The sequence below is a fragment of the Anopheles gambiae genome, chromosome 2 (genome assembly GCF_943734735.2).
Source record: "Anopheles gambiae chromosome 2, idAnoGambNW_F1_1, whole genome shotgun sequence".
Taxonomy (NCBI): domain Eukaryota; kingdom Metazoa; phylum Arthropoda; class Insecta; order Diptera; family Culicidae; genus Anopheles; species Anopheles gambiae.
In genome coordinates, this window is record NC_064601.1 from 41253604 (window position 1) to 41276745 (window position 23142).

The 23142-nt window shown below is 49.5% G+C and overlaps 3 protein-coding genes across 8 annotated transcripts; 1 reads left to right on the top strand and 2 right to left on the bottom strand.

Annotated features, from left to right (window-relative positions):
- Positions 1 to 481: 481 nt before the first annotated feature.
- Positions 482 to 6085, bottom strand: LOC1274361 (serine protease 7). Its single transcript, XM_313469.5, has 5 exons — positions 4275 to 6085; positions 3562 to 4204; positions 1533 to 1735; positions 1112 to 1458; positions 482 to 1050 (listed from the first exon to the last, which is right to left on the bottom strand). The coding sequence occupies exons 1-5, from the start codon at positions 4500 to 4502 to the stop codon at positions 492 to 494; spliced, it is 1980 nt and encodes a 659-aa protein (XP_313469.5). The 5' UTR covers positions 4503 to 6085; the 3' UTR covers positions 482 to 491.
- Positions 5867 to 7884, top strand: LOC11175939 (uncharacterized). The gene is made up of 2 exons (XM_061649690.1): positions 5867 to 5885; positions 5985 to 7884. The coding sequence occupies exons 1-2, from the start codon at positions 5867 to 5869 to the stop codon at positions 7733 to 7735; spliced, it is 1770 nt and encodes a 589-aa protein (XP_061505674.1). The 3' UTR covers positions 7736 to 7884.
- Positions 7875 to 22286, bottom strand: LOC1274362 (glycerol-3-phosphate acyltransferase 1, mitochondrial). 6 transcript variants are annotated; one of them, XM_061663505.1, is made up of 8 exons: positions 22051 to 22286; positions 13068 to 13257; positions 12423 to 12533; positions 10857 to 11204; positions 10288 to 10758; positions 9912 to 10207; positions 8799 to 9841; positions 7875 to 8726 (listed from the first exon to the last, which is right to left on the bottom strand). In XM_061663505.1, the coding sequence occupies exons 2-8, from the start codon at positions 13245 to 13247 to the stop codon at positions 8551 to 8553; spliced, it is 2625 nt and encodes an 874-aa protein (XP_061519489.1). In that variant the 5' UTR covers positions 13248 to 13257; positions 22051 to 22286; the 3' UTR covers positions 7875 to 8550. The 6 variants fall into 6 exon arrangements, with proteins under 6 accessions (XP_061519489.1, XP_313470.5, XP_061519488.1 ...); XM_313470.6 differs by lacking the exon at positions 22051 to 22286 and adding an exon at positions 17769 to 19035; XM_061663504.1 differs by lacking the exon at positions 22051 to 22286 and adding an exon at positions 17047 to 17204.
- Positions 22287 to 23142: the final 856 nt, after the last annotated feature.

Genomic DNA, 23142 nt, shown 5'->3' on the forward strand with positions numbered 1-23142 from the left:
AAAATGGTACAAAACAACTGTCTACGCAGGTACTGCTGAAAGAGTTTGATTACTAAGTTAATCATCCGACGGCGGAAAAATATGAAAAAGAAGAACGATGTGAAAGAAAAAACGAGGAAATCAATAAGAAGGAATAAATAAAAGAAGAAATTAGAAAGCGAAGAAACGAGAAACAAGCAACAAGAAGAAAACGTTAATTATAGCTAGGTTTATGCATAGTTTGAATATAAGTACTTCTCATGACACTGGGTTTAGCGATTCAACTCGAGACAGTAGGACACTTTTACGATTCGACGTGATTTAATGCTCTGACTGTGGCACGATTTAATAAATTGACAAATACTCCGGATAGCGAATTTTGATCGCATGAACGCAACACACTTTCATAAGACCAAACGTTGGTTTGATAGTTCTAGAAATGTGTGAGCTGAATCGCAAAACCCTGTAAGTCACCAACAGCAATGAAAAAGCCAACGCTCAGTACGATCTACTTAGGCTTTTATATTGTCCAATATCCATTGCATAAAGAATGAAACGCGTGAGCTAATCCCGGGCACACCCTGCGTACCACAGCGCGGGCCGGCCGATATCACACCGTACTGCACGAACCGGAAGTTGTACTCCGGCACCTGCGCCTTCATCGGGCCGCCCGAATCACCCTCACAGTGTAGCGTCGCATTGCCAAACCCGGCACAGATGGCGTAGCTGCTCAGACTGCAGGACACGGGCGGGATGCGTGCCTGCAGCAGCACCGGGCTGACCTCGAGCCGCTCCGTCAGACCCCAACCCGTAATCCAGTACAGGGTCGGATCGAATCCCATCAGCCCGGTGGTAAACGGTAGACAGACGGGCGAAACGTCTCCTGAGCTGAAATCGATCGAACGGTTCAACCGCAGCAGTCCGATATCATGCCCGGAACGTACGATGCGGGTAAAGTTGGGATGGAAGATCGCATCCTCCACTCCGTAGCGTTGGATTGGCGCAGCGCAAGTGTCCTCCTCGCAGTCAGGATCTGTACGCGTATCGTACTCTCCGATTCGTACGTATCGCCTGTAAAGGAGAAACTCGAGTTAGAGAGCGCTACCAGCAGTGTCATTGATCACAAACTTACATCCGTTCCATCTGACCGTCAATACAGTGTGCCGCTGTAAGCACGTACCGCACGTTGATGATCGTACCGGCACATTCCGAACTTTCCGTGCCGGTTGTGTTGGACACGTACACGATCATGGCCATCCAGGGATACTGGAACAGCCGTGCCTGCTGACCGAAGGCGATTTTATTGACCGTCCCCGGGAGACCGCAGTTCGTCCGATCGAACAGTCGTATGTTAGGATGATTGACCAGACTCGCTGTGGCTGGGGCCGCAGCAACAGTGGTCGGTGGCTGGGTTGTAGGAGCCGGTGTAGTCGTAGTTTGTACGGCCGTCACATCGCAGCACACATGATATCCGGTGGCCTGGATTACGTTGAAAAGATGTCAAATATTAGTAACTACTTTACACTAACTACATAAGGATCGATACAACTCACCCCTTCCGGCGTAGGACAAATCGATGCCCGCAGGAAGCGTGCCTCATCCGGTGTGGCGGTCGTTCCACGGGTAGATATTAGACGCAACAACCTCGCCACCGGTCCACATTGCGCCAGCGGAACACAAAATCCTGGTCTATTTATCACCGTCGAGCAGGCCGTTAGGTCCTCCCCGGCACGTATTCCAAATTCAACCTGTGGAGCTGAAGATTAGGGATGCATTACTGTACGAAAGGTAAGTATAGTAACAGTAACAGGTAAGTATAGCAAGGATTGACTATTCGGCTACGTGGTAATGAATTAAGTCACGAAAGCCTGTATAGGCCGGCATGTCCGCGTAGGACGTTACGCCAAATAGAAGAAGAAGTAGCAGACAAAACCAACAAGTACTCTGTGAAGGGCAGTTTGACCCGAACCTTTCAGGTCAGAGCTATCCGCGAGGGACTTGGAGAACTCTGACGGATGGCCATGATTTGGGTGTCAGTAGATGCCATTTCGGTGGTTTCGGTAGGTTTATAAAATCATAAGTTATTATAAACTAGATACAATCCCGAATATGAAGGTCAATGGTCAATTTGTTTTGTTGAACAAATAGAGAAAGCGTAGATTTGATATTTAATGGTCGGCAATTCACTTAGAGTGTATTGAATCACAAAACTAGATGGCACATAGAGTGAGTTAGTTAAATTGCAGATGAGTCAAACGAAACTAGACCTACAAAGTGGAATCCGCACTGACGAAGGCATTCTAACAGAGCAGGTGTGGTCTGCTGTCATGATCTAATCAATACATTGGCCCGATCCTCAGAAAGGATGTTAAATAAGCGATTCTGATCTGTGAGTGAAGCAAGTTCATACTAGAGATTATGATTGTTTATTAATTAACTGGACAATATAAGTCCCGGTGAATGATCATAATACATAGTTTACACGAAAAAATTAATCACGAGATACGTCAGAACCGCCTTGAGTACAACCGGTCTTTGAAGTATTGTAGTGAGATGTTGAAGTCGAACAGCGAGTGAACTTCATCGAATGATCTGCACATGGAAGTAAGCGTGCCACCTGATCCATAGGTAGTTCGCCGATGGCAAGCAACGGGCGTGGGCGGATAGGGAACCCCCGGGGCATACAGATCTAGTTGTTGAAGCTGAGTTGGGCAGTTGTTAATATTAGCCGTTAATAACCCAGCAACGCATAGTTGCTGGGCGATGCGACGTATGTCCTTTAACGGTTGTAGTCCAAAAAGCAATATGCGAGTTTCATACGGCGGGTATTGGCTACCTGGTTGCCATGAGAGTAGACTGACCGCGTATCAAGAGAGTTGGCAGTGGATTGTCTCTAATCGATCTGACAGGTGTTGGGATGATGGCTACCAAACCACACTAGCGCACTCAAGCACTGGTCAGATGACGCTCAATCCCTGGGGGTGAATTCAGAGTGGTTAAGTTAGTTATTATGTGAGTCCAAGCTTTAGTTCACTCATCACACATTGAAATCTAACTGTCGAAAGTTTTTTAGCTCACAAATAATTCATTTAAAAATGGATTAAAAAACGAAAAAATTAAATAAAGTCTAGATTTAATTATTCTACTCATCTGCAGTATTATCACTAACTCACTCCTTTGTTCTGGCTCAGTATGTACATCACTAATTCATATAAGTACATAACGAGTTCCTATGACAGGTCGGAATTGATTCCTTCATAGACTCATCCGGCACCGGGTCGATCCGTTAATAAAGTTGCATGATCCATCATTACCAGTTAGCATGAGTTTTGTAGCTAAGTACTAATTCCAATTATTACAAAACGTACACATCTCTCGCAGCAAACACAACACACCCAAAACAAAAATCCCTAAATTGTAACGACACTATCTCATCCCACCGCACAGTAGCACAGCTGGCCAAACGCACAGCACAGCTGATAAGACAGAGGCACTCTCAATAAAATGTCACTCTCACTCAGAGGTCACTGGACCTGTGTGGGTTTTTTGTTGCTGACTAACCATTCAAAGCTGATTACTTACGCTCCTTGATGCGGTCCCGCGCGCAGCACAAGTAGTCCACCTGCTGCAGGTTCGTGTAGCACCAGTTCTGCCGCACGTACACGTCCTTGCCCTCGGACTCGATGAAATCCAGGCAGCGTTCCGATTCCGTGCACAGCCCCTCCAGCCCAGCCTTCGTTTCGCACTCCTTGCCCGCTTCCTGGTCGAAGATGAGCAGCTGCTCGGTGCAGCAGAGCTGCGACTGGTTCGCGACCGGATCGCACCCGATCGCGAACGCCTCCAGCTCGGACGCGATCGTGTTCGGGTCGTCGATCATGGCGCAGCGGGCCGGCGGCACACACTTCCCATCGTCCCCGAACGGTGTCACGCACGGTTGCCAGCTCACGCGCTTAGCCAGCTGCCGGGTGGCGGCCGTGATCGAGTTGGGATAGCGCTCCGGATCGCAGCACACGTACAGCTGGCCCGCCTGCTCGTGGCAGAAGTTGTCGCGCAGCAGCTTGTGCAGGCGCCGGTCGTACCGCTTCTGCAGCACCATGCTGCGCCCGTACACTGCCGGACAGTCTTCGATCGGCACGCAGTCAACGGGACACTCGAGGGCTTCGTTCGGTGCCAGCTCTGTGCGTCGATCGGACGCTATCTTCCCAGTGCAGCACAGATGCAGCGTCTACACGGCGGACACACTCATGAGCGGGTTTAGCACAGGGACCCCCCACGTCCCTTCTCCTAATACTTACCCCATCCTTTCCGTAGCTGCAGGCACGCTCGCTCAGAAACGCTTCGAACTGATCGGCCGCACGAAACTGCAACCGCAGCAGGTGTTGCTTGATCGAGGGACATTTGGCCACCGGGACACAGCGTCCCGGCTGCGGTTTGGCCGCCCGCGTCTGACACGGCTGGTCACATCCAGCACTCACTACACCAACCACCAGCACCACCACAAGGGCCACGTTGGATGGCCACATTGAGCTTTAGAATGTTTTGCCAACAACAAAGAGAGAAGCGCGTACGATCCCCGTTCGTACAACGCAGCTCGACAACGAAGCCGCGACTAACGACCGGCAGCAGCGCGCACGAGGCAAAAACCGCGAGGACAAACGCCGACAAACACCCATAACCTTCAAAGAACGCGCACAGCCGGATTATCGCTCTACGCCGCATCGATTGGGCGCGTCGAAGCATCGAAGTCCAAGCGTATCGCGCTCGCATGCGCTCACTCGTGTCACTCCGCCAGAAGAAAGAGGATCGAATTTCAAGATGAACGACAATCTCCACCACCGATGTCACCGCTCTCCGTCCTCCGTAGCAAGCCCAACCGCCGGCTGCAACGATGCGGGTGCCACCACCGTACGCGAGGGGGTGCGTTCAACCGGATCGGTCGGGTCGCTTCTTCCTCTGTCCCATGCGGCGTGACGTCACCATCTGGCCATCGGAACCAGTTGGGGGATTTTCCAGCACACCGCAAACACCCTTTACAACCGCCCCTCCCCTCAGTGCCAAAGCCATACGCCCATTGCGGATGGTTCTTGCTGCGGTGTGTCTATGCGTCGTTCGGCTTTCCGATTCTTCTGTGCGCGGAACGAGTTTCGCGAGCCTACCAAACCGGAACCCTTCACCAAAGATGGCTCTTAAAATAAACAGAATGCTCCCCGCCGAGCGCAGCGTTGATGAGGATCTGTTACCCCGCTCAGAAGCTGACCAGGCAGTAGTTTGCCGGCTGGTTTGGCAGCAATGAATTAATTTTGTTTGCTTTGGAGTTGACCTTACAGAACATCGGGTCGATCTTGAGTCGAGTCGTGGTTTCAGATTGGCGTTCAAGGTATGAGGATATTGATTTACAACTAATTTTGTTAAAGTAAAATGAGCTAAAACTGGACCACAACGTAGTTCTAGAAACGAACGAGCTGTTTGGACCCAAATGGACTGCTCCGGACTCGGGATGAAAGTGATAAATGATTTCCTTCGCTTATCAAACACCATCTAGGAAGCTTTCCAGAACTATCGAACGATAACAATCGCCCTTAATTACTCTCCGCAAGGGTTTGTTTGCTCAATTCGCACTATAAAAACGCATTAGCATGGTACGCGTTCCCTCAAAAATTCACCATGAAGCAAGCGTGCAGTTGTGTCCTGCTAGTGTTGCTGTGGCAGAGGGTAACAGCAGTGCTGGATCCACTGCGCCACAACGACTGCCACTCCCGGGCTGTGTCGATGGAAACACGAATCCTTGACAACTATCTCACGGACCAGCACACCGTCACCGTGATAGAATCGTGCACGGAAATTCCAATCATGTCGCCATACTGTCTGCACAATCCGGTCCCGCTGAATGCCTTCACCCTTCATCGGTAAGTGGTGGTGGTGGTGATGACACGATGACGACACGTGTTTCCACTAACAAGAGCACTACAAGCTTAGTTTTCAGGCGTTCGTACACCAATCGTTAGAGCACACCACCCAAGAGCTGGAGTATCGCACGAGCGAATGCTTCGTCGGCTCGGGCCACAAGGACGACCTGTTGACGGAGCTGCTGCCCTACCTTTCGGAGTACAACCCGCGCGCCAAGGTGATGCTCATCACGCAGGAAATGGCCGACCAGGAGCTGGCCGACCTGTTCCATGCCGCCTGGTACCGGTACCGGCTGCTGCAGCTGATTGTGCTGAATCACCGCGCGAACGATACGATCGAGAGCTGCCTGTTTAACCCATTCCGGAAGGCACTCTCGCCGGAACTGCGCTACCTTCCGACGGGGAAGTCGGATTTGCACTGTCGCCTGCTGACGGACGGGCAGCAGCTGGATGCGTACAACCGCGAGCTGAACCTTTTCATCGACGACCGCGTTTACAACCTGAACGGCTATCCGCTCAACATTGCGATGCACGTCAGCAACGGTTCGACGTCGGCGTACGACTGCATCCTCGGCACGGTAAGCTTCACCGACATTGACCAGGAGATCCTGTCCATCATGCAGAAGCAGATGAACTTCAGTCTGATCTTGCACAAAAACGAGCTCGAGCTGTCGATCGGGTACATCCACCAGAACGGGACGCCGGTCGGGACGCTCGGGCTGATCGAGCAGAATGCGATCGATCTGGCGGCTAACTCGCGCATCATACACAACTACGACACCCGGAACCTGCTCTACCTGCACTACATCTCCACCGAGAAGCTTGTCTTCATAACGCCGCGCAACTACTTCCGCAATCGCGACAAAACGCAGGTCTTCATCAACCCGTTCAGCGTGGCGTACATGCTGACGAACGTGCTGCTTTCGTTCGGCGTGCCGATGATTATCTTCCTGCTCGAGTATGCCGCCCGCCGGCTCGATGTGCCGCGCGAACCGAGCAGCCACACGTTCGGCACCAAGGTGCTCAACCTGGTCGGGATCATCTACAACGTGTCGGTGAAGCTGCCCCGAGCCGACCGCAAACGGTGGATCATTGTGGGGCTGCTCGTGTACAACATTGTGTCGTACCCGATCTGGCAGGGCGTCACGATCCGGTATCTGCACCCGAGCAATCAGCAGGTCAACAACATCAACAGCCTCGAGGAGCTGATCGAGACGGAGCTGGAGCTGAAGGTATCGCACTACCACGAGCACATCGTGCGCCACGAGGGGCCACACTTTCAGAGCCCCGTGTACAGCGCGCTGTCGGGCCGGCTGTCCACCAGGAACACTTCCTCGCTGCGTGACTCGATCGAGCAGATCATAATGCACGGCAACTCGGCGCTGCTGATCGCGGAGGAGTATGTGCCGCTCGTGCTGGCCGGCAACTACCGGTGGATCCCGGGCAAGCCGGATGGCATCTGGCCGATACAGAAGCCGATCTACGAGTTTTACAAATCGATGGCCGTCCCGAAGACGTCACCGTTCGCCGGGACGTTCAACGCGATCGTGCTGCACTGCGTCGAGGCCGGCATGAACGATCGCTTCAAGCACCAGCTCGAGACGGCGGTACAGTTGATGCAGATCCGGCGCGTCCGGGAGCATCCGTCGGTGCCGGATTACATCGTGTTCAACATGGAGCATCTGTTGCCGCTGTTCATCTTCTACTTTGCCATGCTGCTGCTGTCCGGGGGCATCTTTCTGATTGAGCTTGCGGTGCACGCGTTTCAGGCTTCGCGGGCGCGTTCGCAGCAGAGAGCACCATTGCGCGTACCAGTTGAGGAGTACGTGCCGTTTGAATTTGTTCACTGATCGCGGTGGATCTGGAGCGAGCTCGGAGCGTTCAAACCATTTTTTTCTAATTTTGCCAACTTCATTTTCTGATCGGACGTTAAGATGTGAAGAATGCATAATTGTTTGCAAACTCCTATCTGTAGCTATTAAACAACCATTTCCATTCACTTCGTGTATTTCATACAGTTCATTATAAATCAAGTCTAGTTATTTGGCCATCTACCGTGTCCGGGGAAGCGTTCAATCAGGCTGCCCCACACAATTCCCGCATGTGAAGCTTACGTGAAGCTTATGTACGCACGCACGTTCCCGAGGATTTCTTGACATCCAGCCACTTGATATGATTTTATCGCGCTCTGGCGCGTTGGTCTTTTCTAATACAAATTTATAACGACGAGTTCAATCACTCATTTTCACTGGAAATTAGACGCTCGCCTACGGCGGTCGTTACCGATTGAGCAATCGTACAGTGCTGGTCCCTAAAGCTAAAACAGCAACCGTAGCAATATATTCCTTGCCTCAACTAAACAGTAGTACACGCACGCGCAGACCGAAATTGTTCCTTTTGTGCTTTTAGCATACATTTTTGGAGGAGCGCAAACAGTCTTTTGATGAGGTTTCGACAAACAAATCACAAACCTTTGCTCTAATCGTTTTGCGCCTCCCTATGTGTATGTGTGTGTGCGCTTATTTGTCTTAAAGTCTTAGTCACGATTGCAAACGTTTCGTTGCAATCGCTTTTCTTCGGACGCGAAACGTTCGGTTTTGGTTTGGTATCGTACAGACACGCGGACCGAGCCCACGGACCCTTGTTGATTTGCTATCCTATCAGGCTAAACTGGCACGAACGTGTGCACCTGTTGTACTATGGTTTGCAGTTCCGCCATCGTGTCGAAGGGAGGCTGCAGCGACACCAACCGCACGCCGCTGTTGTTTGTGGTTTCGATGTACGAGCGCTTCTCGAACACCTTCAGGCAGTTTCGCACTGTATCGGTGGATATGCTTTCGCCTGCAATGGAATGGAAATCATTAGCATCCCACCGTTCAACCGTTCAGCGCTTCACATGTTTGCCATACGTACCATATTTACAGTCTCCCAGCTCAACCCGCGTGCTGATCTCTTTGATGCACAGCCGAATGAACTCCGATTCCACCATCGCGTTGCCGTCCAAGAGCTGGTGCAGCGACGACGCCACCGCTGAGTATGTGTTGGTGAAGGGCGCCAGTACCGACTCCAGCACCAGCCGGTTGCAGTGCGTTTCGGCCGGGAAATGTATCCGCGTCACATCGTCGTCCACCGCCCGGTACGGCCGCCCACCGCCGCCACCGTTGGTGGAGTTGTGCTGATCGTCGAAATAATCGTCCAGCTCGTCGTCGTCCACGTCCAGCCCGTCGCACTCCAGATTGTGGGCCAGCTTGCGTGCCATCACCTGGTCCTCGGTGAGCTCCTGCTCCGGCTGGGACAGGATTTCCCGCAGGCATAGCTCCTGCAGCGTGTTCTCGAGCACGGTTTCCAGCTTCTGGCACGGTTTGCACAGGATGAACTCGTACATCAGCAGCTCGGCAAACTCCATGCAGGCCGCCAGCAGCGCCCGCCGCCCGACCGTCACCTCGTCCGCGTGATCGTGCCGGTCCGTGCTGCTGTTCCGTTCCGCTTCACGCTTCAGCAAGCCGGCACACGTGACGACGATCGATTCCAGCGCAAAGTGCGGTATGAGACAGTTCGAATAGTAGGACAGCTCGATCACGTTCGGAATCATCACCACCGGTTTGACGAACAGCTGCCCATTGCGGCTTTCCTTCGTTACCAGACCCGGGCCGAGCAGGTCGGCCGCGTACCGAATGACGTCCTCGGACGAGCCGGTGAAACCGAGATCGCGCACACCGTTCAGCACGGCGCGCAGCTCATCGAGCGCTTCCACCAATATCGAAAGCGGCGCACCGTCGCGGAAACGGTTCAGCAGCAGGAATGCTAGCGCGTTGGTTGTCATGACGGAGGTGGCCCGCGCACTGTCGTACACGACGTGTCGTGCAATGTTGTCGATCAGCTGCCGCTGGTCTTGCTCTTCCTGCACCACGTCCGTGCCGAACAGCGAGGAGGAAGATGGTTTGTGCTGCAATCGTCTGGTAGGAGGAAAAAACGCATTAATCATCAACCCCATTTCTTCACGATTCGTGCTTCCAGTGCACTTACCGCATCTCTGGCGTGTAATTGTGCGCGGTGTCCGATTTGCGGAGCGATTTGATCAGCTCGCTTAGCGAGAACGGTTCGTTGAAGTCGATCCTCATCAGCCCGTACCGGGCTTTCAGCACCTTCATGATGGCGGACGCAGCCGAGGCGAAGCTTTCCGGAATTTTCTTCTGTCCCAGCTGCTCCCGCACGAAGTTTCCATCGACCAGCTTCTCGTAGTTGATCGAGACGGGAACGATCAGCGCGTCGGCAATACTTTTATCGTTGAATGCATCGACAATCACCGAAAGAATGCCACTCTGTGGATGAAGCAAGAAAGAAAGGGTTAAAAAACCGATCCAGTCGGAAACTACACGCCACCCCCTCATCAGCAACCCACCTTTGGCATGCAGGGTTTGCCCGTGCGCGTACGGCCACCTTCGATGAAAAATTCCACATTGTGCCCGGCGGTCAGGCACTTCTGCAGGTAGGTGTGCAGGATCGCCCGGTACACGTGATCCTTCTTGCCCGTGAGCGGGTCAATCTTGCGCTTGATAAAGAACGCACCGTCGTAGCGCAGAATGCTGCCGAACACGGGGATGCGCAGATTGTCCCCACCGGCGACCAGCGGACACTTGATGTCGTTGTTCAGCAGTATGAAGCTCACCATAATGTAATCCAGATGGCTGCGGTGAAGTGGCAGAAAGATAAGCGGCACGTCCGGGTGCTTCTCGATGGCGCGCTTTATCATGTCCACCTGGGCGGGATGGGCGGCCACCCCCGACATGAAGCAGGGCAGCAGCTTGTACAGCACCCAGGAGGTAATGCGCAGCACGAGGTTCGAGATCTTCGAGCGCATGCCGATCAGGATCTGGAAGTTGTTTTCAAGCGCAAACAGAGTTTCATTAGTAAACGGCGACTCTCTCACGTGCACCGGCTCAAGTGGGTCATCGAGAGCCGGGTACTTACCTTGCCCGCCCTTCGTTCATGGCTGCGAAGCATCTCACTGTAGTAGCGATCCTCGTCGAAGCTTTCGTCATTCTCCGCCAGCCCCAGTTCGGCCCGTTTGTCGTTGATCGATTCCTTGACCGCCGTATCCAGCGCCTCCTGCACACGTTCGTCGGGCAGGACGGCACCGGCCACCTGCGGGTACGAGAAGCGGCGCACACGGGTGGCCTGCGCCAGATGCGGACACCAGACGCCCCAGTCGAACTTGCCCGGATTGTGCACGCGCGCATACTGCTCGCCGGCGTGCGTCGTTACGCGCAGTATGTCAATCGCACTGCGCCGTCGATCGTCCGCACCAAGCTGTGGACGCTGTTGAAGTTATGCGTCGTACGGGCGAGATGTTTTGCACCACAAGAAATACACACAGGAAGAAATAGAAACAGACACACACAGAAAAAACAGATTAGATACAGTGCTCCGGTGTAGCGTGACGACGCGACGCGAGAATTGTATGATGATAACGGCCTTGCGCACCCAAAACTGTTCGAGCTGATAGATGCGATTCTGGTATCCGTTGCCAGCGGCAGCAGCAACACCACCTGAGCTGCTGCTCCCGGGTGCGTTAGATAACGACCACCTTGAAATCCAGCCACCCGAAGCCCACATTGTGCGTGCTACTCGCACTGACTGTATCACGATTTCCAGCCAACAACCGTATTTTACAGCGTTGCGTTTTCACAAAAAACCACCCTTGAAGATGTTCCTAACAACTGAGCAACAGAGTTTGACAGTACTCTGGGGGCTACTCTCCCGTGTACATTGTGGAGGGTAAAAATAGAACTTTAACCCGTGACAACCGTGAGCGATGCGTGCTGCGACTGGCAGCGTGAACGTTCCCGTGGGACGGATCAACTCGCCATCTCTCAGCGTTTCTTGCCCGATTTGTGGCGATCCACATCGTCATAGAGAAACGATCGCCGGCGACAGTGAGCGGACGCGAGAGCGAACGATGTAACGACGCAATCAGGGGTGGATGGTTGCATGGGTGAGCGAGCGAGAACGGTGTCTCGCATATGATAAAACATGCAAATTTTGCTAAGGAAACTGCGTACTTCGTGCCGCAAGCATTTACGCACGGAACATTGCTTAGTAGTAGTAGTAGTAGCAGGTAAGAGAGATAAGGCGATATTTTATTATGCTGTTGTTCATTCATGCTTTGGATTGAATGCAGTTGACGCGCTAGGGAGGGAGTTTGTAAAGAAAAGATGTACTACCAAGTACATGAGAGAGTATTTTAAATTCGTGGAAAAAGACTTAATTCTTTAAATACGTTTAAATAACATGTTGTTGGACGTATTATTCAAACGCGCATCTCATGAAACATTCTTATAATTAAGAGTCTTAACTATGTTTCCATTAGCAGCATCAATCAACTACCCAAACCCACTGAATGTGCAAGAGGTTAGTAAACGGCTCGTGAAGGAGATACACAAACTCTTGTTAGTATTGTGCACTTTTGCAAGGCGTTTAGTATGAGAAAGCAGATGAACAAATGATCGATCGGTTGGCATTACGCGGCAAACTTACGCTTTCTGCTGGCGAGCAATGGGGACATGCCAGGCCAGGAATTGGTTTCAATTCCGGTTGCACTTGCGGGATCGATGTTTCCTTTATGTGGAAGAGACTTTGCTGTCGCACCTGGCAGCGGACGAAGGGTCGGGAGTTTGTTTTTTTTTTGGTTTGGTTTGTTTTTGGTGAAACATAAATACAATCCAATTTTGTACATTAATTCACGTTCAGTAGTCATCCACATCGTGCAGCAATAAGTCACAGCAAATCATCGCATGTGTGTCGCAGTATCGAAGTATTGGTCGTTGGCAGCATTGGTGGAGCGTTTTGTTGTGCATTTTTGTGTGTGTTTGTTTATGTGTGTAGATGTGTGTTTTTACATCGATTCCGTGTGAATGCAATGAGAATTTGCAGTTTACAGTAAAATGAAAATAATAATAGAAAACAAAACAAAAGATTAGAATAAAAAGCAATAGGAGTCCTGCACCAACACTTGGGTTTTGTGTGCGCGGAAGAAAATAAGGAGGGAGTTATTTACACACTTATTGCCCTATCACACAGACCAGTAGCACACCAGCCTAGATAGTAACCAATTAATTACACACTGGTTTGTATCATTAGCACGGAGCTGGCTCGATTTTTGGGGCAAGATGTCCCACATACCATTCTATCATTATCCACATTCAACTGACGCTGGCGCCGTCCAGCCTCGCCGAAGCGCTTCAGCATCGAGTAGGTCGAAAAGCCTCCATTCGGTTGGGCGTCCGTGCCCGGCCCAAACACGCTCGGCAAGCGGAAGGATCCGTACGCCTCCTGAACGCGGTTCGATATGATGTCCACCATATCGATTGCCCTGTGGAGGAAGGAAAACAAAACACTGCTTAGTAATCGATCTAAATGTCACATACATTATGCACTGAAGCTGCTGCTTCGCTCTGCAGCACGTCGCTTTCCACGTCGAATCTGGCGTAACTGCGTAAAATAGAACTGGTCGTAGCAAGGTCGGCACCATTAAACAAGGGACACATTATCGCTCGCAACGTGGCACAAGGGTCGCGATCTGTTAACCTATAGCAATGAAACCGTGCCATATTTCAATCAGCTCTAGAACAATCCATTTCGGAGATTATTATTAGTAATCTTCTTGTCAGCTTAAAAGTAGTGGAACTGTCTTATCACTTAGCAGTTAGCTTTAGTTTGTATTGCCTTTTGGCAACTACTGCCAGACTCTATCTCATTCGGCAATGAGATTATTGTTCATAAGAAACATTCCATGACTATTATCGATTGAAAGCAGCGATTAAATACGATCCCATCTTTAGCACACTCCTTTAAAACAATCATGTTACATTTTAATCATAAGTGCAGCTAATAATAAAACATACTAAAAATATAAACAACAATCAAACAGCTACTATTGCTTCAGCCACACATAAAAACGTACAACACAAATAATAAACAGATAAAAAGACAATAAAACCACTTGACAGAACAGTTACATCAAGTGCCCTGAAACTGCCTGCCACATGGTACTTAATGAGCTCCCCCTTCCCCTACCCCCTATCCCCAATGGGGGATATAAATATCCAATGATAGCGTTCCGTTTCACACCGCCCACCTAATCTTGGCAACGTGAACTTTGCCCAAGCCGGAGGATTAACGAGCCTCTGCAAGCACACAAAGCATGGCTGCACTCTAGCGCGTGTACCGAACCACCAACCCACCCACCCAACGATTGCCCTTTGTTTCTTGTGAACCGACAGGATATCGATAAACCGATCAGTTAAATCACTCATCATCCATAATCGATGTCCAAAGTCTACGGAAATGATTCCGCCACAGGGTAGATGACCCGGCGGCGCTCTGCACACTGAGCCGTGGTTGGGGACGTACCGCAAAACACGCACGTATCGTACTACTCTCGAAAGATAAACGAAAGTTATTAGTAAAGCCAGGACCAGCAAACCTGTAACTACGCACGATCCCCCAGCAAGGTTCAATTACCACACCCCCAACTGTCCCTGCGCCCCTGGAAGTGTCAAGGTCAAAAGGGCTAAGATCGGACCAACGCGAAGCGACAGATATTGGAGATAGGGCAGAGAGGCGGGACGTGCGAACAATAGCAGATAAGGGCTGTTTTGGCTTTTGTTACGTCTTTTTTGGTTTGTTGTTGCAAAAATAACCATCATCAACGATAAGTGCTTCGAAGGGTGCCAGGCTCCAGCGGATCAATGGAGGGTGGTATAGCAGCAGCGCAACAGCAGCAAGAGCAAACAAATATAGTAATGTTTATTGGTAGCGTTCACACACAGAGCCTAGACATTATAGGAGGGGGATAGACAACCCCCTTTACTTAGAAGCGAGGAGTAGGGTTGATACTACTGATACACTTGCAAAAGCACCTACAACCCCATTGCCACGCTCTTGACACCCGCGCACGGACGATCGTGCCTGCCTTTCCCGCTTTTGTTTGCTCGAGAGGTGGGGTGAGATTGTGGAAAAACAAACCGTCGTCATTTGTGGTTAAAGAGCTATACAACGATAATCAATTGATTTCTAATTAATTGGTTATCAAACTTGCAAATCTCGAATATTGGCCAAAGCTTTTAGGATATTGTATTGATGTTTTTCTTTGTTCTTAGTTATTAAATAGATAAAAGTGTTGATATAAAAGTTATGATGTTCTAAGTGTTTCCTAAAAATCTACAACAAATATTCACAGGTCACTGATGCAACCTTTTCAATACTGCGTAGCTTAATTGTATGTCTGCTTTGAATCCACGTCGCAACGTTGTCCCCAACACCGTGCATATATTGAGACTAACGTCTAACCCTTCCCGACTTCTTAGCACAGCCGTAACCAAAAAGATCATTCCATTCACTCGATTCGCCTCAGAGAAAGCGCACTAAAGTGGTACTACACGACAAGGGAACGAAGCTGTCCAGCGCCAATTGCATTGCATTGCATTTTGTTTTTGCCATCGGCGGCCTTGACACTCGACGGCTGTACGCAATATCTGTTTGAGGCAATAGATGTGTGCGCAACGGTCTTATTACAACGCAGAATGCATGTTACGGACGCATTGAAGAGCGCAAAACCATCGATCGCTGTGTGTGCACGGGAAAACAAAATGTAACCGCACTGAGAACGGAGAACTAAATGGACATCCTCAGATGTTGCTGTAGAAGGCAGTACGTCTCGATCGTACTGCTCGAGCACTGGCAATAGAGCGCAGCCCGCAATAGCTGTTACATCACAATGCACAGTTCATTGCGTAGAGTTTTTGTCATTGGTCAAACAGGTTAAAGAACCGCAACAAGACTACTTCCTAGTGCGGACAACAATCATTGGCCCGAATGTCTACACTAGCACAGGTCAGTATCGCCTATTGTACACATTATTAATGGATTCGAGTCAGTAAGTCATCGCGTCTACACTGCATCAACACGAGTAGTACATCATCCATCAGACAAATGATGAAACAATGTGACTAAACAGTTTTTGTGTTGCGTAAATTGCGTTCTATTTCAAACTGTTCCAAGTAGTCGGAGGCAGGAAAGTTTACTTAGCTGTTCTAGCTCAGTCGTTTGTGTTCCTTTTTCCATCATATTAAGCAAGCAGCGTCTCGCTGCAAGCCGATCTTGTTTTTTTGTGCAACAAAGAAAGAAAGAAAGAAAGAAATTGCATTCGTTCCTCCCGCTTGTGTACGTCACACAGCTGCGGAAATGATAGGCACACACATCTGCAACGGATCAAGGAACGTCTGCGTATCGTGGGATCCCGTGCACTTGGGATGGACTTTGGAAGAATGATCGACAATCAATGTGAACAAAGGTGTGAGGAATTGATTTGGTACGATTAGTACCAGCTCTTGATGGAATGTTAAGTATGTTATCAATACTACTTATGCCTGGATTATCCACAAACACATTAGTGAGTTCTTCGTTGAATATTCAAGCATTTTGTACCGAGATTTGGATTTTGATGAACGATCGCTTTGGCGACTTGCAATCGTATAAGGAATTTTATGAACTGGTTCAGACGACACGTACCAAGCTGCTGTTTGGAATACAATGGAGTTCTTTAAAGCAGATTCTACTGCCCTGTAGAGTCATCCGTTTCAAAACAATTCGTCAACACATTTTAAAAAGTTCATCATTCGATCATTCCACTATTTTACATACATGAAACAAAACACACTCACACAGACACAAATACCTAATCGAAAAAATGTTGCAACTGTTCACGTCTTCGCACGATCAACAACATTTGCTAACAAAAGCATCATTATGCTCGTTACGATTGAAACGTTCGACCCCGTGCGCAGTACAGGAGCAACACGTATTGAAATTGAAATCCATTTCGTGACGCGCTTAAGTGAGTTATTCAAATTCACAACGACGCGGACTGTGCGCTCGTTTCTTTCGCACACGATAGTCGCCCTCTCACCCACCCAAACAGGAGGTTGGCCAACGAGAGTTGGTCAGTTGGTCAGAAACGTCCCGGAAACGCCTTGCCGGAGCATGCAGCACGTACCGAGGCACTTGACAGAAACCAATGCCACTCGGCTCGGCAGGACAGGAACTTCCCCAGAATGCGCTCATCGTTCACATTGGGGATGAGGTTGGCACGGAGCGTTACCTTCGGGATTGTCGCAGAAGCGCACACATTGTGCGGACTTTAGTACAGACACGTACAGACGCGTACCGAGGTTTTGAACTTGAAGACTCGCACGGGGAGAACTGCTGTGGAACTTCCGCAATTATACCACCTACAACTGGCACTAACCCTCAGGCCCGGGAGGGCCTCTCCGAGGGCCATCGTTCAATCTTGCACCACCATCGCCAATCAGTGCAGCAAGATCTGCAAGGTTTGCACAATCTGATTCAATTCAACGCTGCCGGATTCGATTGATCGATTTCGCTCGGGGAAGTAACCGTACCAACAACAACAACAAAAAACTCCCCCCGGGGTGGAATTGAAGCAATAAGAAAAAGCCGCACGCCGCCTGACATAACCACATCACACGCCGAGCAGCAGGAACACAGCGAAGAACGAAGATCGTTTTCAAGGCAGTGCGCGAAACAGAGGTCCCTCCGAAAGGTCAATTCGTAGCGCGCAGAGCACAACTAGCGTTGATAACGAAGCGCGCTCGGACCCGGCTATGGGTTGACTCGTTCCGCCGATCTGGAGCGTGATCAGTGCACCGATCCAACAGCAGCAGCGACACATGCATAGTTCCAGCCCGGTGATTCGACCGATCACCGTCTAACGCATGATCAGGCACCGCCGTCCAGCGCGATGGCAACCGCGATCCTTGGCCGATCGTGACAGAGTTCTCTCACCCTCGCTCGCTCTCTTACCGTTCTTTGTTGAAGAAGTATCCGATGATACAAAGGAACAGCAACACTTCCAAAATTCCCAGCATTTTGATGTGTTTCCGAGTTTCACCGCGTACACAGACAAGATGAGTTTAATCGTTTGATTCTGCCTTGGCCGTAACAGCAACGTTACAGATATACTAAAATCAACACTTCCAACACGGCAGGTCCTGCCGACAGGACCCTACAGACCGGACACACCTACACGCAACCATACACACCGTACCACGGGTATCTCACAGAGACAATGCACAGTTTATGACTTTCGCGATCAGAGTTTTTCCCCGATTTTACTCCTTTCACTTTTTATCCGCTATAGAGCATGACGTACCGCGTCAAAGCTGAGCTGTGGCCTCTTACAATGATTGTGAAGAGTGTTTGGATTTTGTTTTTGTTTTTGGCAGCGGTTCAAAATCGACCACAACGACCGACGACTAGCCCCGTATACAGAAATACCCAAAACGCTCGAGAAGTCTTTTCGGTTTCTCGCGCTATTTCCCGAACACCGCGCGTGATCGATCGAATGCACTCTCGACAGAGCGCGCACACTCATCAATGGGGATTCGCACCGCACAAAACCGCAATTGCACTATCCGACCGAAACCATACTCGTTCTCTCTTCAGTAGATGCAACCCATCTACCCAACTACGAACTGGGACAGATGGAGGAATGATGCCACTTCCAGTTTGCCGCTGCACCAGTGGACGGGAGCTTCCAAGTCAAGAACACACACACGCAACCACGGTTGAACGTTGGTACACACTGTCGCGGGACACGGGCGTGTAATCACTAATCAAGGCAACAACAGAAAGAAAAAACTCAACTCAATCGCTCTTCGCGTAAGGGTCGCGCGCGCACATGCTGCTGCTGATGCCAGCGGCCGCTCGTCTAACCATATCCGAACGACGATAGAGCAGCTATCGAGTGACTGCCGGCACCGAGCGACGTACACGATGATTTTGTTCGTCCACAATCGCACATTCGCACGCTCCCGCCCGCCCGTCCGGCTCCCAACCCTCCCCCCCGGAGGCGGTGCAGGGTTTCGATGCTTTGAGGCTTTTACAGGCGGAAGATTATACGCCATCGCACGCACACACACACTCTCTAGGCAGGTCGCGGCGTACCCTCCCCTCTCGGGGTGACCCCTCCCTGCGCCCAAAGGCAAAGTTTTTTCGCGACTCAGTAGTGCTATGGCGGGCCACCACACATAGAGAAGGGCCTATGCTCCTGCGTCTATGCCGATCGGGGTGTGTGCGTGCCGGCAAATGTACTCGAGCGGGCAGCAGGTTTGACTGATAACCCCGTGCGCATTGCAATCTATGGCCAAGGGAAGACGAGCAGGAAGGAGGGGGCCAAGGGGAAGAAATGGTTCGGAGCAATGTGGCACAATGGACTCCGAGCTACTAGTGTTACACTCAGAGCGTCGGGTTCGGTAGCGTCTTCGTCGTCATCGTCGTCGTCTTTGTTGATCTTCACGTCGCGTAGAGAAAAGCTTTAAAACCCTTCCCCTCACCACCACCACAACTACGTTCCGATAAGGATAAGCGAGTGCGACAAACGCCCTTAGCAAATGACAATGCAACCAACAAGGGGGGACGGTGCTTGCAAGCGACCGGACACCGGATTGGATTGGACATACACGAGAAGGCAAAGTGCACACCAGTACATCATCTCGATCGGTTTTTTGACAACAATTCAAAGATACGATCGGTTCAAATTTGTAAATAAAATACACAAACAAGCAACTCAACCGCTTTCCACAACCAATGTGAATTGGCACATTAAATACAGCCTACCAAAAAGGGATACCAACAGGACAGCAGGTTCCGACGGTTTTGCGGAAGCACAAACAAGGAACGGGACAGCTGATTCAGAGGGAAATAGCGTCGGTAGTATATTATTATGTTTTTGCCGCTGTACGGACGTATATTAAGAAGCAAAACAAAAATCTCATCAACGATCTGCAAGAGCGCGAGCACACTTTCACTGTGTGCGCGTAGCGCTGACCCTCCTCAACAGTGTGTATCGTGGCCTAGTACTATGCCTAGCTTGTTAGATAAATGCGAGACTTAAGTCACAAAGCAGGAGCGATCTTTCGTCCACAACAGCAGAAGAAAGATCTTTATGCAATGAGAAAAAGTAAAAAAAAAACAGATAGAATAATATATAGAATAATATATAGATTTTTCAGGGGTTCTCGTAGTTGTGGGACACTTCCTTGACTTTTTGTTACTGGAAATGAGTTTCATAAGATGGAAATTGGACTCTATGGCACCCTTTTTGGACAGGCTTCTTCAAAATTCCTATTGGATTTGTCCAACAAGGGTGCTATAGAGACCAATTCCCATTACTTTAAGTTCATTTCACGTAAGAAGGAGTCAATAAAGTGCTCCACAGCTATGAGAACTCCTGGAAAACCCTGTAATGAGGATCGATGGGACAGATAGAAGCTCAATTCGGGCAATTATAGATTGCGCTGTAAATCAAAAATTAAAAGATTATTGTGAGATTTTAATAAAATAATTCTAAATAAAACAAGTAATCCAAAATATTCCTTTCTAGAAAAGCGATATCGCGTCAACATCTGCCAAGCAACAGCAACGCACGCAATTCCAGCACGCGCGCCCGATCGCGTCAAAACCGATTAATGTAATTCACACGAAATCCTCCAAATTCCGCTAAGCTAAACCTGCAAATAGAGTCCGCGCTTATCTTCCTCGACAAAGCCGCACGCTCGCCCTGCAAAAGGGCACCGGGTGACCAAAGTTCAGCCTGCCCCCCACCGTACCAGGAGTTCTCTGAAGAGAGGGTTCATTTCAGACTCATCAAATCACCCTGTGTGCAAATCCCAACTTTAGCAAAGCTACCTTACCAATCTCATGCTGATTAGATAAGAAGTTTTAGATAGTGGCATAAAAATATAAGTACTTAATTTTTGCTACTGTCGCGTGGGCGTTAAGGGAGCTCGAATGGAAAAAGCATTTAAATGGCATTGCCAACCAAATTTTCCAACGCAAAATCGCCTAAAGCAATCCTGATTGATATGCAACAACAACAAAAAACCCCCCGTTAAATCGCTACCTCCCGTTTGACCTCCAGCGCAAACAGATAAGCTTCAATCCGCCCTCCCCGTACACCGCGAACTGCGGACTGCTTCGTGACGTAAATGGGATGCTATGCCATATCTCCACACCCTTGCGAACGAAAGCGGCGGAGGCGAACGCCGAAGGCTCGATCGACTGGCGAACGGCGGTCAATTTGTACGTTTGCCGGTCGTCGGTCGCGGACACGAACCGCGCACCGGACGACGCGTGCTTGCTTACTGATACGCCATCGCAACGACTTTCGCGGTGGCGTGATGCTAGCGCGCACATGCATAATCGCCTGCTGCTCTGGTCGATGCATGGCTGCATGAGGGGGTTTAGTGCGAATGCGCAGCGTTTGAGCGGTTGAGCTATGTAAACAGCTTGTGTTTCGGCAACTTCGTTGCCCGCGCGCGGGTCGGAACTAATGACGACGTCATGGGAGGTAATGGATGCGCGCGCTTTGCGCGCCGGAACAACGACGATCACCGATCAACCGTTTGGGAGGACGATGAGTGTGTGTGTGTGTGTGTGTGTGAAGGTGGATGAGTTGTTGTAGCGAGAAAGCAGCTGGTAATTTTGTACCAGGTTTAGCATTCGCTTGCGATCATTCGAGTCGGGGCTACCTAGAATGAAGAGGAACAAGCTTATTTGAACACGTAACGCGACGCTCTAATTAATGCTAACTGAATAATTCAACTTACTCACTTCAGCAATTGTCGGGCAAATGGAGGGGGGGGGGAGGAGCGAAGGTATCAGTTTGGTTTGTTTATATGCAAATTGGAAAGCATTGAAAGTGTTGGGTACCATCATCATTTTGGAGCAAAATATTGAGCAATCTTTGAGGCATGTAATGCCAGTGACGTTGCTAATATCAGCGAAGACAATAAGTAAGGCTCTTGCGAAACACCTTTTGGATGATATGTGTAGGAAAATTTTCCCTTTTTGGAAAGCATAGAAAATCGAAACGTAACGAAACCGACCTACACAGACGGTCGGTGCACCATCGTCACACCAGCTTCAGTCCTTCAAAGGGTTTGTTTACATTGGCCGCTACAATTTAGCTTTCGAAGAGACCGGCTCGCAAAAATAATCAAAATAATCGACACAGCACAAAATGATTCCAAAATAGCACTAAAAACATTTGAAATAAGATACACATATTGCAACAGCAGCTTACCTGACGACTGCGTTCCCGTGTGCGGCAATGCCAACTTATGCACCGCTGTTGCGAGAGTTCCACTCCAGCTCAGAAAAGTTCGAGGACGCTCCAAAAGCAATGTACAACACTGAATACAACTTGAAATTTGGCTATTAATCGTTTGGTTCGATATTCATCTGGGATATGGTACGATATTTGCCACGTTTTGGAAGCTGATCGGCGGATCTGTTTTCACCGAAATAATTACAAACATCGCTCAACGAAACTGTCAAACACATCCGGCTATTTAACGAAACAAACGTCAATCGCGCATGCGACGTTTAACGAATGTATGTGAATTGAAAAGTTCCTAGCCTTGATGAAAAGTAAAAATTGGAAAATAAAGTTCACGTTTATCACTTTCAAATTTTCTCGTTTTGATTACACTCTGTAGCAATAATAGATTTTGAATGATTTTCAGCAAACGAATTGAGCTTAGTTTTACGGTGAATTTCTGCACTACATTATGCAAAGTACATCTACCGCCGGGTATGGTTCGTCGATCCCCATGGTAAGATTAGGAATTGAAATTTGGATAAATATCGAGGCAGTTATGGGTTCAGTATTAGTTTCTGGACCGGGACAGAATACTAGGGGAGACATGGGATAAGTATCACTTTCAGAAGAGAGACGTGATCATCTGGAACACATAGAAATTGTTAAGCGTTCAAATACCAAAACGGATAATATGCTGCTTATCGTTAATAGCAAATTCGATAAAAAAAATCGAAATGCACGTCTACGCATTTTGAGGTGAGGTGATGTAAAATAGGCAAAGGCGGAATCCGGACGATTCGTAACAGTTTCAAAGCCAGTCCTGCCAAAGTGGTACAATCAGAACAGCCCAGAGTCCAAAATCGAGAATCGTTCAAAATCGTCCAGGATCATCGGAATCGTCCAGAAAGTGTTGTAATCATTCCGAATCTTCCGGAATCATTATAACGTTGAAACCGTCGAAATTATAGAAATCATCGGAATTAAACGGAATCTTTCAGAATCATCAGAATCCTCCGGAATCGTAGGATGCACCAGTAACCATCGTAGTAGTCCGTAATCATCTGAAATCGTCCA

Coding starts and splice junctions, on each gene's coding strand:
- LOC1274361 (XM_313469.5), bottom strand. CDS start 4,502: ATGTGGCCATCCAACGTGGCCCTTGTGGTGGTGCTGGTGGTTGGTGTA. Junction 4,205..4,274: donor GCAGCTACGGAAAGGATGGG/GTAAGTATTAGG, acceptor TCCGCCGTGTAG/ACGCTGCATCTGTGCTGCAC. Junction 1,459..1,532: donor TTTGTCCTACGCCGGAAGGG/GTGAGTTGTATC, acceptor AACGTAATCCAG/GCCACCGGATATCATGTGTG.
- LOC1274362 (XM_313470.6), bottom strand. CDS start 17,833: ATGCTGGGAATTTTGGAAGTGTTGCTGTTCCTTTGTATCATCGGATAC. Junction 11,205..12,422: donor ATTGCTCGCCAGCAGAAAGC/GTAAGTTTGCCG, acceptor TAACTTCAACAG/CGTCCACAGCTTGGTGCGGA. Junction 9,842..9,911: donor AATTACACGCCAGAGATGCG/GTAAGTGCACTG, acceptor TCCTCCTACCAG/ACGATTGCAGCACAAACCAT.